The 17,748-nt window shown below is 45.8% G+C and overlaps 1 protein-coding gene across 8 annotated transcripts in view; it reads left to right on the forward strand.

Annotated features, from left to right (window-relative positions):
* LOC132396101 (multidrug and toxin extrusion protein 1-like) overlaps positions 1–17,748 on the forward strand; it is a 102,665-nt gene that overhangs the window by 73,665 nt on the left and 11,252 nt on the right. For 7 of the 8 annotated variants that reach the window (XM_059973535.1, XM_059973536.1, XM_059973537.1 and 4 more), the window contains 7 exons: positions 3,497–3,594; positions 4,649–4,762; positions 11,082–11,149; positions 13,119–13,227; positions 16,054–16,129; positions 16,222–16,291; positions 17,439–17,571. In XM_059973535.1, the coding sequence (XP_059829518.1) occupies positions 3,497–3,594; positions 4,649–4,762; positions 11,082–11,149; positions 13,119–13,227; positions 16,054–16,129; positions 16,222–16,291; positions 17,439–17,571 (668 nt within the window). The remainder of the gene's footprint in view (positions 1–3,496; positions 3,595–4,648; positions 4,763–11,081; positions 11,150–13,118; positions 13,228–16,053; positions 16,130–16,221; positions 16,292–17,438; positions 17,572–17,748) is intronic. The other variant, XM_059973539.1, reaches the window with a different exon arrangement.

Below are 17,748 nucleotides of genomic sequence, written 5' to 3' on the forward strand. Positions count from 1 at the left end.
TGGGTTAGTGTCAATAAACAGTTTGCATTCTATGTTGGTGCTGAAAGTGTGGCAACATTTGCGGGCTGCCCCCAGCACAATTATCCCTGAATTAATTTGATGCGAACAACACATTTCACTGTATGTTTCGATGAACCCGTGATAAATAAAATGAATTTTTAATAAATAAATAGTGCAATGGAGGTATAACGAGGTAGTATCCATGGGTTCAGGGGCTGTTCAGAAACCTGATGGCGGAGGAAAGGAAACTGTTCCTAAAACGCTGAATGTGAGTCTTCAGGCTCCTGTATCTCCGCCCTGATGGTCAAAATGAGAAGAAGGCATGTTCCACCTTCTTCTAGTTCACTTTTGCTTTCTTGTTCTCTCCCTGTCCCGTCTCCCGAACCTGCTCCACCAGTCGGTCGGACCGTGACCATTCCACGCTGTAACATCAGCTTCAGCTTCCCGATATCAGTGTTGTGTCCTGAGCTCGTCTTCCTGGACATGACACAACCCCAGACTTCTAACAGTTGGTCGAAATGAGATACCGTTCTGAGCGACGCAGAACATGATTTTGGGGAAATAAAGACAAAGGTGATCATAAGGGCCGGCACAGTAGTGTAGAGGTTAGCGCAACGCCTTACGGTTCCAGCGACACTGGTTCAATTCCCGCCGCTGTCTGTAAGGAGTTCGTACGCCCTCCCCGTGACCACGGGGGTTTCCTCCACATGCTCCGGTTTCCTCCCGCAGTCCAAAGTCGTACTGGTGGATAGGTTAATAGGTCATTGTAAATTGTCACATGATTAGGCTAGGGTTAAGTCAGGGGACCTATCTCAATAAATAAATAAATATTGGGTAAGCGCAACAAACTATAATAAAATCCATGCATTGTGGCAACTTTTTACTCTAACAATCTCTAAAGTTGCAGTTTATTGTTATCACGGGCTTATGTGCACAGGTATAAATGCCTTGAAAATTTACTTCTTGCAGCAGTGGCCCGGTATATTATAAACATTGTGGAATTGTGGAGACTGAGTCATTCGAAGTGTTTAAAGAGAAGGTAGATGAATTTTAGGAAGATCGAAGATTTGAGGGCTTTGGGGAAGTGGTGCAGAGCAGGAATTTAGACCTGGCGCCTAAATGATCATATTGTACTGCGTGTCATCTTGAGGGGCTGAATTACACCCCCCCCCCCCCCCCCACAGCCCTGTTTTGTTGTGTTTCTGTGACTCCTAGTATTATACCCCAACTAGATGATTGGCAAGAAATAGCAGATCGTGCACTGCATACAATTATAAAGGAGTATTTTTAAGAATGTTAACTTAACCAACCAGTTATTAAAGGAAAGAAAAAAAACAAAAGGGCCTATTATACTAAAAGAGTCGCATGTGCATGGAGGAGCTCACATCTTCCTGAAGCTGTTGATTTCGATAGACACGGGGCACGTTCCCACTGTCCCTCGAAATCCATCTTGAACAAATGGGCTCTCCCACGGGTGTATCAGTCCTTCCTCCTTGAAACCATTCATCTGCACAAACACCTCGTACAACAGGGTCAGCATCTTCAGTCACCTTCCCTCCTGATTCTCCCAGCTCCTGACAAAAGACCTTGACCCACACCACTGTCCCTCACATAAACCTCCCTGCCCAGTGTTCTCCAGAACCTTCTCCCAATTCCACCATCCTGACTGGCTGACACCACATTCCTAAGCTGAACAACTAAGCTCCTTATCTGAGCTCAAAGCCAAACAGGCTGAAAGCAGAACAGACTGTTCTTACAGAACTGCTGACATGAAATACCTACATGAAATCTTAACCAGGGCATTACAGACATAACGGTATACAGCAGGGGAAGAGGACCTTCAACCTGTTGAGTCCACATCAATCATAATAAATTACCCATTAACACTAAGTCTGCATTAATCGTTTAGAGTCTTAGAACACTACAGCATTGAAGCTGGCCCTTCAGCCCATCTAGTCTATGCTGAACTATTATTCTGCTTAGTCCCATTGACGGCACCTGGACGATAGCCCAGCACACCCCTCCCATCCATATATTGTTACAAACCCCGTAACTGGGTCACTTACCAGCAAAGATAGAGATGTTCATTGAAGTCTGATGGTACTATCTTTGACAGTATTTATTGGTAAAAATACACAAAAGTAAATATCAATGCAAACATACAGATAATATACGTTGCCAATACTAACTCTAAAAGTGCGGGTATAATAATAATCAATCAGAAATAAGCTCTATCGTTGTCTAGGGGATAATGTATTGTCCGATGGAAATATAAAAGTCACTCAGTTCATTCAGGCTGCAGCTTTTTGGTTGGAGAGAGACAGATTTTAGAAACTTGCCAGCATTTCCTTTTTATGATGTCGATCCTTCCGGAGTTCCGTTGGTGGTGGTTTCTCCTTTTAGCTAAAGCCGTTCTTCCGTGGTAAGGCCCCAATCCCGGCAACGGGAAAGGATGCACGTGGGCCCCCCACCGGCTGTCACTATTAAACGCTGTCACGGGATTTCCAGCGTTTCTCCTGGTGCATCTGAAGGGGTTGTTCCCCAGACCCTCTTTTATCCTTACTCACGGGGTCTCAGATTTCAATCAGGTTGGGATGGTGCAATCCCTCAACCAGCCCACTCGGTCATTCCCTGAGGGCTTCAATGAATAGTATAGTACTCAATACACAATTCCGGCTCCAAGAGACAATAGTCGTTATCAATGGTTCCGCCTTTCTGGGGGCCAGGACACATTCCAAATCCTTGTGGATTCTGCGTGTCTCTCTCTCGTTTCCTGGGTCCCAGACCTGAATTAATAGCGATCTTGCGATCCTCGAAAAGGAGGGGGCTACTTTGTACCCTTCAGCTCCTCAGAGTTGTGGCACATTCGTAACAGTACCTATCCAAACTTCTCTTAAATGTTGCGATCAACCCCGTATCCATCTCTTCTGCTGGCAACTCGTTCCACACTCTCACCATCTTCTGAGCAAAGAAATTCCCCCTCACGTTCCCCTTAAACATTTCACCTTTCCCCCTTAACCAGCTCTAGTTCTAGTCCCACACAGCCTCAGAGGAGAAAGCCTGTTTGCATTTACCCTGCCTCATAGGTTCGATTCTCTCCACTTTCCCATCAATTCCCCATGGGTTCTACCACTCCCCTTGCAGTCCAGCAGTGGTTTACAGCAGCCAGTTACCTGACTAACCCACACGTCTTTGGGATTCCGGAGGAAACCACAGTCACCCCACACACTCACAGGAAGAATGCGCCTACTCTACACGGAGAGCACCCAAGGGTGGGATCGAACCCAGGTCTCCGGTGATGTGAGGCAGCAGCTCAAAACATAGAAATCCTACAGCAGAATACAGGCCCTTCAGCCCACAATGCTGTGCCGAACATGTCCTTACTTTGGAAATTACCTATTATTACCCTCAATTATTCACCACTGTGCTGCCCTCGTTCACTGAGTAACAACCCGGGTCTGGAGGCATTTTTGATATGTCTTTTTGTGCTTTCCAGGGGGTCAGCTGCGGCCAATGTCGCTTCACAGTACTTCCAAGTGATTCTCCTGTTTCTGTACATTCGAAGAAAGAAGCTGTACGTGGGCACATGGGCAGGTACGTTACTGTGCACAGCTCCTTCAGCCCACGACCTTCCTGTGTAGTCTCATGATTGATCTCACCGTCTCCTCCCACGTAGCCTTCTATTTTTCTTATGTATGAGAGTCCCTTAAATGTTCCTAATCCATCCACCTCTACCAGCACCCATGGTAGTGCCTGACTCATACCTACAGCTCTAAGACAAAGAAAAACTACCTCTGACATTCCCCCTCACCCTTTCCTAAATCACTTTCAAATTATGTCCTCTCGTATATTCACCCTGGGAAAGAGACGCTGGTTGTCCATTCTACCAATGCCTCTTATAATCTTGTACACCTCACTAGTCACCACTCATCCTCCTTCGCTCCAGAGAAAAAAGCCCTAGCTCGCTCGACCTGTCCTCCGGAGACATGCTCTCTCAGCCAGGCAGCGTCCTGGTAAAACTCCTCCGCACCCTCTCCAAAGCTTCCACATCCTTCCTGTAATGAGGTGACCAGAACTCGAGCACAATACTGCAAGTGTGGCCTCACCAGGGTTTTATAGAACTGTAACGTTACCTTGCAGCTCCTGAACCCAATCCCCTGACTAACGAAGGTCAACACATCATATGCCTTCTAATCCCCAGCGATATCAAGGGCCGCTGTTGGTAGGGTGCGAGGATGAGAGCCGTGATCCCTGATGGTGGGGTTTGCTGTTGCGTCTGTCTTGTTGTATGTTGCTTTGCGTGTTGTTCTGCTGGACATTGTGGACAAGCTATGTCAACCCCAATAGCATGGTGACGCTTGCTTTGTTAACACAAACGACACATTTCACTGTTTGCTCCGATGTACATGTGACTAACGAACCTAATGCCATCGAACCAGCCTATCAACCTGCTCTGTAACTGACGTGGACCCCCCCCCCAAGATCCCTCTGTCCCTCCACACTGCTAAGAATCCTGTGCTCTGCCCTCAAGTTTGACCCCCCACTCCCCCGGAGCGGTTCAAGTACCGGTTTCCTGGTGTCTGCTGTGGCACTGTGTCCTTCCCCGTGTTTGCCGTAGTGGAGTGGTAACTCTGTCCTTTTCCCCTAGGTTGGTCAGCCGACTGCTTACAGGAGTGGGGGGGCTTTGTCCAACTCGCCATCCCCAGCATGCTAATGCTGTGCATTGAGTGGTGGACATACGAGGTCGGCACCTTCCTCTCAGGTAATCAAACCCTCTACTGAACAGTCCTGGCTCTTCACCATTAAGGACACTGGGAGAATTCTGTCACAGAAACTCTGTCGTAGAATCAGAATACAGATCAGGTTTATTATCACTGCCATACTCTCAGCAGCCGCTTTAATAGGTCCACCTGTACCCCTCGTTAATGAGACTATCTCATCAGCCAATCACGTGGCAGCATAACTGAATGCATAAAAGCATGCAGACATGGTCAAGAGGTTCAGTTGTCGTTCAGACCAAAATATCAGAAGGGGGAAGAAATGTGATCTAAGTGACTTTGACTGTGGAATGATTGTTGGGGTGGTATGACAATCTCAGAAACTGCTGATCTCCTGGGATTTTCACACACAACAGTCCCTAGAGTTTACAGGGAATGGTGGGCAGAACAAAACACATCCAGAGATGAGAGAGAGGTCAGAGGAGAACGGCCAGACTGGTTCAAGCTGACAGGAAGGCGACAGTAACTCAAATAACCACGTGTCACAACACCAGTGTGCAGGGGAGCATCTCTGAACACACAACACATTGAACCTTGGAGTGGATGGTCTACAACAGCAGAAGACCACAAACATGCCCTCAGCAGCCACTTCATTTGGTACCTCCTGTAATAAAGTGGCCAGCGAGTGTACATTAAAAAAAACCGAAACGGAGCAAAATAGCAAGGCTGCACTCATACGTTCATGGACCATTTAGAAACCTGACGGCAGGGGTAAGAAGATGTTTCTGAAATGTTGAGTTTCAGGCTCCTGTACCTCCTCCCTGATGTCCACACATGTGATCCATGACTAGCTAAATGAATTCAACTTCTTCCCAAGTCTCAATGCTGGGGAGCTGGGTAGCTCAGGTTGGCCTATCATCAGTGCTGCTGGGAACAGCCAGATCCCTCCTTGATAGAAAGTGCCACGTCAGTGGTGAGACCACAGTCAGGAGTTCTGGTCTTAGAAAGGATTTACAGAGAGTGGGAGGATGTGGGAATTACTTGCTTAGGAGGTCACTCAGTTAAATATCATGGATGCAGGAAAGGGGAAGGTGGTGGTAGACGGGGGTGAGGGGGTGAGATGAAGGGGTGTAGAAAGCTGTTTATTTAGGGCAGAAATGTCAATGAAATGCAAGGAACAAGAAGCAATGATCAAAGAGCAACATTACTTGCCTGTACATTTGCACGTATTAGAAATATTGCAAGGAATGGAGGGTTATGAATCGTGTATGGCCAGAAGAGAATTGGTTGAATTTGGCATTGTGTTTGGTACAGACATAGTGGACCGAAAGGCCTCTTCCTGTGCTGTACTTTTCCAGGTTCTATGTATGAACTGATGTCAATGAGTGTTGAATGAACCCCCTCCCCACCGACCCATATTATGCCCCTACACCATTGTGAAAGATAACTTTATTCACTCTATACCTTCATGTGTGTTAGGAATTTGCTGTGGTGTGTTGGTGTGACATGGAACAAAAAACTTTCAACAATTATAAAGAATTATATTAAAAACACTTGGAGGCTAGAGTACAGATCTGGAATAAAATGTACATGAATACCAGCATGCATTGACGATGTAAACAGCATGATGAAAAGTGGTTTAAAGTCTTTATGGTGCAGTGACTGAGGTAATAGATAGAGGGGGAAGGGGGGATAACTAGAATGGTGATCAGATTAACTGGGGTAAGAAACTTACAAGATGGCATGAAGTTTTTTTTGCTTTGTGGTAGTAGGACAGAGCAATACATAAAATATACTTTAAATTAGAACATAGAATAGTACAACACATTACAGGCCCTTAGGCCCACAATGTTGCACTGACCCTCAAACCCTGCCTCCCATATAACCCCCCCCCCCACCTCAAATTCCTCCATATACCTGTCTAGTAATCTCTTAAACTTCACTAGTGTGTCTGCCTCCACCACTGACTCAGGCAGTGCATTCCACACACCAGCCACTTTCTGAGTGAAAAACCTTCCTCTAATATCCCCCTTGAACTTCTCTCCCCTTACCTTAAAGCCATGTCCTGTTGTACTGAGCAGTGGTGCCCTGGGGAAGAGGCACTGGCTGTCCACTGTCTATTCCTCTTATATCTTGTACACCTCTATCATGTCTCCTCTCATCCTCCTTCTCTCCGAAGAGTAAAGCCCTAGCTCCCTTAATCTCTGATCATAATCCATACTCTCTAAACCAGCCAGCATCCTGGTAAATCTCCTCTGTACCCTTTCCAATGTTTCCACATCCTTCCTATAGTGAGGCGACCAGAACTGGACACAGTACTCCAAGTGTGGCCTAACTAGAGTTTTATAGAGCTGCATCATTACATCGCATCTCTTAAACTCTATCCCTCGACTTATGAAAGCTAACACCCCATAACACAATTGCAATAATACACCTTGGATCTTGAACACTGTTGCCACCTCTGTCTGGTTTACAGGAGTTATCACACATAGGATCAGGACATAGGATGTAGGATCAACTGAGTTTGCCACGTACATTTTACACGTACTGTATGGTGTGTCGGAGCAACATGCAACAAAAACAGCAACATTCAACAACTATACAGAATAAACAATTATGTAAAAATAAAGTTAGAGCTTAAAGTACAGATGTGGAATAAATAGATTAATGAAAGCATGTGTTTACAATGTAAACAACATGATAAAAATGATTTACAGTGTTTACAGTACAGTGACGGGCAGTAAATAGAAGGGTGCTTGAGGCCAGCTGGATTAACTGCCTGGGCGAAGAAACTTTTAAAATGGTGTGAAGTTTTTGTTTTAATAGTCCTATAGCGCTTTCCAGAAGGGAGCTTTTGGAAAAGGCAGATTCCCAAAAGACATAGATTTAAGATAAATCCCCAAATCGAGCAGCGTCTGAAGATGTAAACTCAGGTCCAGGAAAGTGTAATGGCTGTGTAGACTGATCGTCTGGGAACCTTACAAAGGTAACTTGATAGGAAAGGCAAACCCCTCCCCTCCAGCACATCACAAACTTCTGGAGCTCTTCGTTGAAAACAGCCACATAATCTCGTGCCGTAACATCGCGTGTAAAGGTCTCAGACAGAAGATATCTCCCAGAGCAGCTGAAGTTGATCTATACAGGAAGAGGGAAATAGTTGAATCTCAAATTGATCAAAGATTGTTTGGCCCATGAATCTCAGCGTCTGAGCAGGTTGTAGCAGGAGTCAGGAGAGGATCACTGGGGTCTCTCTCCCTCACACCCAGGACATACTCCAGAAGAACTGTACTTGCACGGCCCTCAGCATTGTCACAGACTCCTCCTATCCATCGCACAATCTCGTTGACCTCCTACTGTCAGGTAGAAAGTACCACAGTATAAGAACAAGGACTGTGAGGCTGGGAAAAGCTTCTTCGCCCAGGCTGCAAGATATCTCAACACCCTGCCCACCCTGTGCACATTATTTATGACAGTGCCAGTAGCATTATACTGTGGTATATGTTGTATATCCATTTTTTTTAATCAACTTGGACTTATTCCTATTATCTGTTAATATTATTTTACTGTAGGTTAATGATGTGATTTATGGGCTGAGTTTTGCACCTTGGGCCCAGAGGAATGTTGTTTCACTTAGCTGTATATATGTATAGGTTGAATGACAATAAAATTAAGCTTAAACATTTCAGACCAGTTCCCATAACCAGACCCAAGTATTTCGGAGGCTTTTAAGAGATGTTTGGATAGATGCATGGAGATAGGGAGGATGGAGGGATATAGACATAGTGTAGGTAGCAGGGATTAGTGTTTGAGTGTTTTGGTTTACCACAACATTGTGGGCCAAATGGCCTGTTCCTGAGCTGTAAAGTGAAGATCAATAATTCTGCAGATACTGAAAATCTGAAATAAACATAGAAAATGTTGGAAAGGCTCAGTGGGTCAGTTGGCTTCTGTGGAAAGAGAAACAGTGTTAATGTTTCAGCTTGTACTCTGCTACTCTTTCTATAGATGTGGAATGGTTCCAGAATTTTGTTTTGTCTTTGTCAGTGATTGCCCCATCTAGTTATTATTGCCAACTGGCCGAATTGTGCTCCTGGTCTTATGGACTCTTTGCCCAGTCACCTTTTGAACTTTTTCATGGGAACATTGGTCTGTGCAGGAACACATTCCTGGCTGTAGCAACTGGCTCTGAACATCCACTCTCTTTTTCAGCTCCTCCCACCCCACCTCTCATTAACCAATCAACTGGGTTTTTTCTCTCTATAAGTATCCAGAAAGCCCTCCAGTGGCGCAATATCAGTTTTCAGATTCCAGCTCCTTACCACACACTGCTGTCTATGTTTAGAATTCTGCAAAGAGATAGGTTGTACACAGAGTCCGTAATTTCTCCTGTCCCGGTTGTTGGAACTCCAGCTGGTCTCACTTACCAGTGCAGCTCCCGGCCAATTTCAGAATCAGAATCCGGTTATCATCACTGACATTTGCCGTCAGATTTGTTGTTTTGTCCAGTGTAAGACAAAAAATTACTGTTACAACATAATTAATAAACAGTTCAAAAGGAGAATGATGAGGGAGTGTTCATGGACTGTTCAGGAATCGATGGCAGAGGGGAAGAAACGGTTCCTAAAGCGTTGAGTGTTGGCTTTCAAGCTCTTGTTCCTCCTCACTGATGGTAGTAATGAGCAGAGGGCAGGTTCTGGATGGTGAGGGTCCTTCTTGATACACCATAGTCTGAAGGGGTCCTCAGTGGTGGGGAGGGTAGTGCCCGTGATGGAGCTGGTGCAGTCTGGAATATCTACCTACATTGTTTGCTTCCATAGGAGCTGCCTGACCTGCTGAGTTCTTCTAGGCTCACAAGGGCTTCCAACCTGGGGTCCACGGACCCCTTGCTTAGTGGTATTGGCCATTGGCCTAAAACCCCTCTTTAGGGTTTTGATTATTGTTTAAGATTTCAGCATCTGCATCATTTCTTTCATATATTTGGTTGCCATATAACCATCATAAACATTCATGCCCTTCACTGCTGCTGACCAGGACTCGAGAATGTGGCCCTCTGACAACGTGAACCGCAGTTACTCACCCAACCTTGACTCTGACTTTGGTTCCCCACCTTGTCATCATGCAAACCCTGACTTGGAAATATACTGCTGCTTGTCCACTGTTGCTGGGCCTAAATCTTCAACCTCCCATCCCATCAATATCTTCACCAGAGGTTCTCCAGCAGCTCAGGTAGATGGCCCACCACCATCTTCACAGGACCAAGTAGAGATGGAATTTTCATCAGCAAAAGAAATGAAGAAAATGAGAATATTTGCCAGCATTATAGTTCACAGTATTGCCAGGTTGGAAGGTAGGGTATGCAGATAGTTTATGAGTTGGGCATTGCATCTGCCATTATTTTCACTTCTTAGTGCCTTCAACTAGCCAGTCTCTGCTCTGAGGGTCTGGAGATCGACCTGTACCATGGTCAGAGATGCTGCGCCCGTGAGCCACCATTTTCCATGTATCAGGAGTACATTTGTTATTCCCATGTCAGTTCAGGCATGCCGATCAGAGATGCCAGAAGTTCAGGACTCTCGGGGGGGACAACACAAGTTCCAAACGTTCCTGCAGTTGATCCTCCAGTTGCATTCCGTGCTGGACTCCCGGTGGGATCTAGTGCGAGGGCTCAGAAATCCAATGTTTTCACAGAACCTATTGCTTGGAAATCTCTCCCCTGAACCCACACTGTAGGGTCCAGTGAGCCAGTGTATTGGAATGGAGAAGAACAGTTTCAGAGGTGAAGAGTAAAAACTGATCACCATTACATTTATACAATGTAGTTAATTTATCTGCTTTAAATTCTTTTAAAATATCTTCTAATCCTTTTGTGTCTTTTTTACTTCATAAAGAAGGTATTATCAAGATTGAATTTAATAGATGTTTGGCATTCAACCTCTGACTCTTTTGACAGCAGCAGGTCACGGGGGCGGGACTTAACCAGGTGCCAGGGTGGGTGGGGTGGGGGCCAAACTGCTGTCAGACTGTGTTTGGGGCGGAGCCTAACCACTCATCAAAAAAGAGTGGGAGGGGCTTAGCCATCTGCCAGGGCAAGTTTGGGGCGGAGCCTAACCACCTTAGTTCTGTAATTTCTAATGCTTAACAAGAATTTGTTCTGAGGACATCAGAGAGAGGGAGAGCTCGCCCCAGAAAGATTCCCGAACTGTATCAGAAGAGACCCAGACATAGATCACTGGCTCCTCTGCAGGCGATAATGAGAACTGCACCCAGTTTAAAGACAGTTCCCTTGCTGACTTCAGTGGGGACAGCATTACCCCTGAGTATTAATCCCCAGCAGAGCCTGACTGTGTCATTTCCCATTCACAGGACTGGTTAGTGAAGCTGAACTCGGAGCACAGTCCGTTATTTACCAGGTGCTAACAGCAGCGTACATGGTAAGGTTGGCATCGTCCTGTGTGTGTCTGTAGATACACAGACTGAGCGTTCTTATTTTCATCTAAAGCAGCTGCAGCTTTTGGAGCATGGGCACTTGAGACTGTAATCCCCACAACGAACCCTGCCTTTAAAACCAGCTGTCAGTATCATATAGTACTGGTTTGAAGACACAAATACTGAGATACAGTGAAAAACGTTTTCGTGTGTCATCCATATTGATCGGCAATCAGAATCAGGTTTAATGTCATCGGCTTATGTTGTGAATATTTTGAACTTTGTGGCAGCTGCACAGTGCAATAATAGAGAGGGAAAAACCTGTGAATTACAGTATGGATCTATATAAGTTAAATAAAATAAGTCATGCAAAAAAAGACTGAAATAAGAAAGTAGTGAGGTAGTGTTCATGGGTTCACTGTCCATTCAGAAATCGGATGGCACAGAGGAAGAAGCTGTATGTGTGCCTTCAGGATCCTGTGCCTCCTTCCTGATGGTAACCATGAGAAGAGGGCATGTCCCGGATGGTGTTGGCCCTTAATGGTGGACACTGCCTCTCTGAGGCTCCGCTCCTTGAAGATGTCTTGGATACGACAGAGACTAGTGTCCATGATGGAGCTGACTAAGTTTACAATTTCTGCAGCTTATTTCGATCCTGTGCAGTGGCCTCCTCCCCACCCATACATCGAGAGACAGAGGCAGAATATAGTGTTAAATCTAAAGAGAAGGTTCTGTACCCGGACACAAATAATAATAACAACAACTTATTTATAGAGCACTTTCCATACAGAAAATGTAGTTCCAAGTGCTTTGTAATGAGACAAAGTGCAAACTTAGTGAAAATCAATGTTAAATTTATAGGTCTTGAGCCGGCGTTTAAAAGTGTAATCTGACTCTGCATCCCGTATAGCTGTAGGTCTTGGATTCCACAGTTTAGGAGCATTGTTTAAATTTAAGAGAGTGGCGGTAGAAGATCCGAGAGCTCAAGCAGGGTTTTAAAAGGGAGGTGAATCTGTAATGTACTGCGGTCGGACACCATTGGGGGAGTGCAAGGTATAAATAAAGTGTGGGTCATGGCGAGGTTGGTTGGGAGATCAGGAGTTCATCCTTCAGTGTATGGGAGATGATAACCTGGCACATTGAACACCGAACACTACGATACAGTACAGGCCCTTCAGCCCACAATGTTGTGTCGACATTTTAACCTACTCCACGATCACTCAAACCCTTCCGTCCTATGCTGGTAATAGCGTTATGTTATTGTGTCTATCTTTCTTTCTTATGGCTTATTACACCGCAGGCACTTGGGGCAGCAATGAAGGCCCTCCATCTCTGTCTGTCCATACACAGATATAGAAGGATTCTTCATTGCTGTTTCCATTGAAAAAAATTAATTACCAGTCAGGGTTGTTAGCCCTGAGCTGAACCCTTGAACCTGGAGGACTGGTGGATCACTCTTAGTCTGGCCTCTACCCTTTGACCTGTTTGGCATGGGTGACCCTACCAAGAGCCCAAACATAAAGCCCCGACTCCAGCCAACGTATCTCCCCGGGTCATTGACGCAAGCAAGCCTCCAAACCCTACACAAGGTTGTGGTCCTCTTGGAGGATCGTGCCTAGAGCATTAAAGATGAGCTCTTCACCTACCTCATCTACCTCGTTGTGGCCCCCTGCACTATATTTGTCTGGCTGCACTGCACTTTCTCTAACTGTATCTGCATTCTGTCTTCCTTTTGTATAAGCTCGATGCAATCATGTGTGGCATGCGTTCAAGGGCTTGTCGCCGTAAATTGATTCATTATCAGCAGGTTATCTGATCTTGCTTCATTACAACGGCAGTGGCATGCTGCTTCTGCACCTCCCGGGCTTGTGAAAGGCTCTATATGAATGCAAGCCTGTACTCTGCAATGGGTAGCAAAATTAAGAAGCGAAAGACAAACGGGTGGAAGTGCTGTTGTTGCTTTTTGCCCTGCAGATCCCTCTAGGGAGCAGTGTGGCTGCGAGTGTCCTTGTGGGTAACGCACTGGGAGCGAGGAATCCAGAGAAGGCCCAGAACTCGGCCACAATCGCCCTGTGCTTCATAGGTAAGCTCTCAGGCTGCGTCGCTTCAGAGTCGCACGGTCGTTAATCACAAACACGAGGAAATCTGCATGGCGGTACACACAAGATCCTGAGCAACTCAAGTAGCATCCACAGAAAAGAGTGAACAGTTGACGTTTCAGGCCGAGACCCTTCTGCTGGACTGAGAGGGAGGGGGGGGGGGATACCTGAATTAAAAGGTGGGAAGGAGGGGAAAGGGGATGACTGGAAGGGGGGTAGCTGGAAGCTGGGGGGGGTGGGAAAGGTCAAGGGCAGGAGAAGAACGAATCCGACAGGAGAGGAGAGTGGACAGTAGGAGAAAGGGGGAAGTAATTAGCAGCTGAGAAGTAAAATGTCAGAGTGGGGAATGGGGGGGGGGGTGTGGGGGATATTTTGTCACCAGAAGGTGAAATCGATATTCATACCATCAGGTTGGAGGATATCAGAGCATCAGATCCACCTTGAGGGAGGCTTCTTCTTGGCACAAACGGACCCATGGACCCATGGGAATGGGATTGGGAACTTGAATTAAAATGTTTGGCTGCTGGGAGGCCCCGCTTGTGGCAGATGATGCGGAGGTGCTCAATGAAATGGTCACCCAATTTAGGACGGGTTGAAGAAGGGTCTCGGCCCAAAATATTGACTGTTCTGTGGATGGTGCCTGGCCTTCAGCATTTTGTGTGTGTTGCATGGTTGTTAAATTTGTACTGAGGATTATGATGCAGGTTCAATCCTGACACTAAGAATTTTCACTGTTCTCTCTGTGACCATGTGGGCCTCCCCCTCCATCTCACATCCTAAAGTGATAGTAGGTCAATTAGTCACTGCAAATTGCCCCTTAGAATAGTCAGGTGTGTTATTGTCTTTTTTTAAATGTTTGTTTTTAATGATGGCAAAGCCCTTTTGGAGATTAAGAACTTAAAGTACTGCAGGTGTAACCCATCAGTGAGTAAACTTATTGGTGGAGAAACTGAAGGAGCCGGACTTGGTGCAGACATTGATGCTGCCTGCAATAGAGAGGTGTCGGTGTGCGAGTGAATGATCGTCCTAGTCATTTTCCTTGTGATTGCAAGACCCTGTTGGACATTGGTGGTGTGAAATGCTGCAAGTCTGATTCATTGGTTTATTGGGGAGTGGTGGGGGCAGAGAGTGGGGAAGCTGTGTAGCCTCGGTCAGAGCAAGGACTAGGCCTCACTATTGCCTGTTTGCAACTCCCAACTGCCCAGCAGGGGGCGCTGGAGTTGAGTGCTCCATCAGAGAGGGCAATATAGCACAGTGTCCATGCTGGAGTCGGTGTTTAGACCACCCCTGCCCAGGTATTCACCAGCAGAAGACAAACTGTATTGTGTTTGACTGCTGCAACATTCATGGACTCAGGGATTTGGACTATTTTTTTGTGTAACTGCATTTTACTGCTGTTTTATACATGCTTGTACTGTGATTTATTTGCACCTTGGTGCCCTGCGTAACACTGTTTCATTCAGCTGTTTTCATGGATAATCATAAAGGGTTAAATGACAGTTAAACTTGAGCATGAACTTTAACTTGTCCTCTCCTCTCCAATTCCTCCTTCTTCAGCTCTTTACCTCTTCCATCTTTCACCCCCCAGTTTCCCACTTCATCCCTCCTCCCCTCCTACCCACCTGCTCTCAACTATCACATGTCAACTTGAACTCCTTCCCCTCCCCCCCAATCCTTATTCTGCCTTCTGCCCCCTTCCCCTCCAGTCCTGACGAAGTTTATCCCCCTCTATCGACGCTGCCTGACCTGCTGAGTTCAACTCTGGTGTGTGTTGCCCCTTTAAGCTTTTCTACCCCTCATTTTAAAGTTATGTGCATCTAGCATCTGACACCTTTGCCTTCGGAAAAATATTCTGATCATCTGTCCTAACTTCGATGCTCCTAGTTTTAAAGCCTTGCTTCCGGGACTCCAGGGTTCTGTGACCCCTCCAGAAAAATCTGAAGTTAAATGGACAAAATCAAAACTAGCCACCAGGCATCCAAATATAAAGAGAAAAGATTTGGTTGAAAATCCTTCATCAGAACTTAAGAAATGTCTTTCATCTCCATAGCTGCTAACTGACTTACCACATCTTTCCAGTTCTCATTTCCTCAAAAAAATGTATCAAATACACTCAGTGGCTACTTTATAAGTTACCTCCTGTACTTAATAAAGTAACGACTGACGTCTACATTCATAGTCTTTTGCTGTTGCAGCTCGTCCACTTCAAGGTTTGATGTGGTATGTATTCAGAGATGCTCTTCTGAACACCAATGTTGTAATGTGTGGCTATTTGAGTTATTGTTGCCTTCCCGTCAATTTGAACCAGTCTGCCCGTTCTCTTCTGACCTCTCACATTAATGAGGGATTTCCGCCCACAGAACTGCTGCTCGCTGGATATTTTTGTTTTTTGCACCATTCTCTGTAAGTTCTAGAGACTGTTGCCATGTGAAATTCCCAGGAGATCAGCAGTTTCTGAGATACTCAAACCACCCTGTCTGGCACCAACAATCATTGCACGGCCATGGTCAAAATCACTTAGATCACATTTCTTCCCTCTTCTGTTCTGACCAACAACTCTTGACCGTGTCTGCATGCTTTCCTGCATTGAGTAGCTGCCACATGATTGACTGCTTAGATATTTGCAGTAATAAACAGGTGTACCTAAAAAAAAACTGGTCACCGAGCGTAGGATCACATTGTAGCTTCAAACTTTAAACAGTAACAACACTTCAGTACAATAGAACTTTACTAACTCAAAAGTGCTTTGGGGAATCGCAAGAAGAATACTGCCAGAATGCTCAGTAACAATCTGTTTTGTATCCCTTCAGGGTGTTGTTCTCTGCTGATTTCTGCTATTCTTGGAGCAGCTCGAAGTGTGCTGGGTTATGTGTTCACCACTGACAAGTTAGTGAGAACAAGTTTTCAAACTTCAGATTTGAGTGTATGTCTAGCCTGTCCGGACATCCCTGTGACACTTGCCCCTCTCCGTCCTGCAGAGAGATCATTCAGCTGGTTGCCAATGTGGACCCACTCATTGCCACCTTCCACTGGTTTGAAGCCATTGCAGTGAGTATTTCAGAACAGCTGTTTGAGAAATGGAAGGAACAATCTTTATAGAAAGTAACAGTGGCGGTGGGGAACAGAATAGTTTGTGCTAAACTGGAAATACAGTAGGAGAATGGATTGCTCCTCCTTGCCGGAACGTGTCTGTCATAATTTCACTGGAGCTGTGATCTGCAACAGTACGAATTTAACTCCTGAAAAGGTGGGACACAGTTCTGTCCCATTAACTCTTGCATCAGCCAACAAAAATATTAACTGTCAGCTATTCACACCTTCTTTCATGAATGAGATGACTATCGTATCATTCTGCGCTCTTACTAAGAAGGGAGGGGATATTTCTATGGCCCACCCACTGGCTCCAATAAAGAGTTTGGGTTAACTCTAACCCTGGCAGGTGTTGGCTCTAATGACTGACAAATTGTCTACAGTAATAAAAGAGCAGTTTTGATAAGTGAGTGGCTCATGTCATCCGCAGCGAGCGGCCCACATCTGCAGTAAATGAGCTGCTTGCTACAAAAAGAGAATGCCATAGTAGTTAAAATGCTTGCTAACTCTAAGTGCTCAGAAAGAAAGGAGTTGAATCAGGTTTGGATTGCATTGGAGTAGTGTGACCTGAAGTGAAGAAGCTTTTTGCAGTGTTGGCCTCTGTCTAGCTACCTCTCTGGAAATGCGAACCTTGCTTTGATGGAAGTCAGTGCAGTGCCTTCGTCTTTGTAACTGAACTCTCTGACTTAACAAAGAGTTACTGACAACAGATACAAAGTGCTGGAGGAACTCAACAGGTCAGGCAGCATCTATGGAGAGGAATAAACAGTCAACGTTTCAGGACAAGACCTTTCATCAGGACTGGAAGGGAAGACAGAAGAAGATGGGGGAAGGGAAGGAGTACAAGCTCGAGGGTGATAGGTGAGGCCAAGTGCGTGGGGGAGGAGGAATGAAGTAAGAAACTAGGAGGTCGTAGGTGGGAAAGGTAAAGGGGTAGAGAAGAGAGAATCTGATAGGAGAGGAGCGTGGGAAAAAGGGAAGGAGATGGGGCACCAGAAGGAGGTTAGAAGAGGGGAGCCGGAGTGGGGAATTGAAGAAGAGGGAAGGGGGAGGTTGAACACCTTTGAGAGGCAGTGACCTGGTACTGTGCCTGTTCTGCCTGCAGACTGTAAGTGGCGGAGTGCTGAGAGGAGCGGGAAAGCAGAAGATTGGCGCCATCGGCAACTTGGTGGGCTTCTATTCCATCGGCTTTCCCCTTGGGATCACACTGATGTTTGCTGCACATCTTGGAGTCATGGGTAGGAACTAACCTAACATGGGTATCCTTTGTGGAGTCATAGGGCAAAGGAAGAAACCATTCTGCCCACTGTTAGTGCTGACCATCACACAGTCTAACTCATCCCATCTGCCTGCATGTGGTCTACAAGTGCCTCCTAAACATATAGAGTCATATAGCAGAGAAACAGACCCTTCAG

This window comes from Hypanus sabinus, chromosome 6 (assembly GCF_030144855.1).
Source record: "Hypanus sabinus isolate sHypSab1 chromosome 6, sHypSab1.hap1, whole genome shotgun sequence".
NCBI lineage: Eukaryota > Metazoa > Chordata > Chondrichthyes > Myliobatiformes > Dasyatidae > Hypanus > Hypanus sabinus.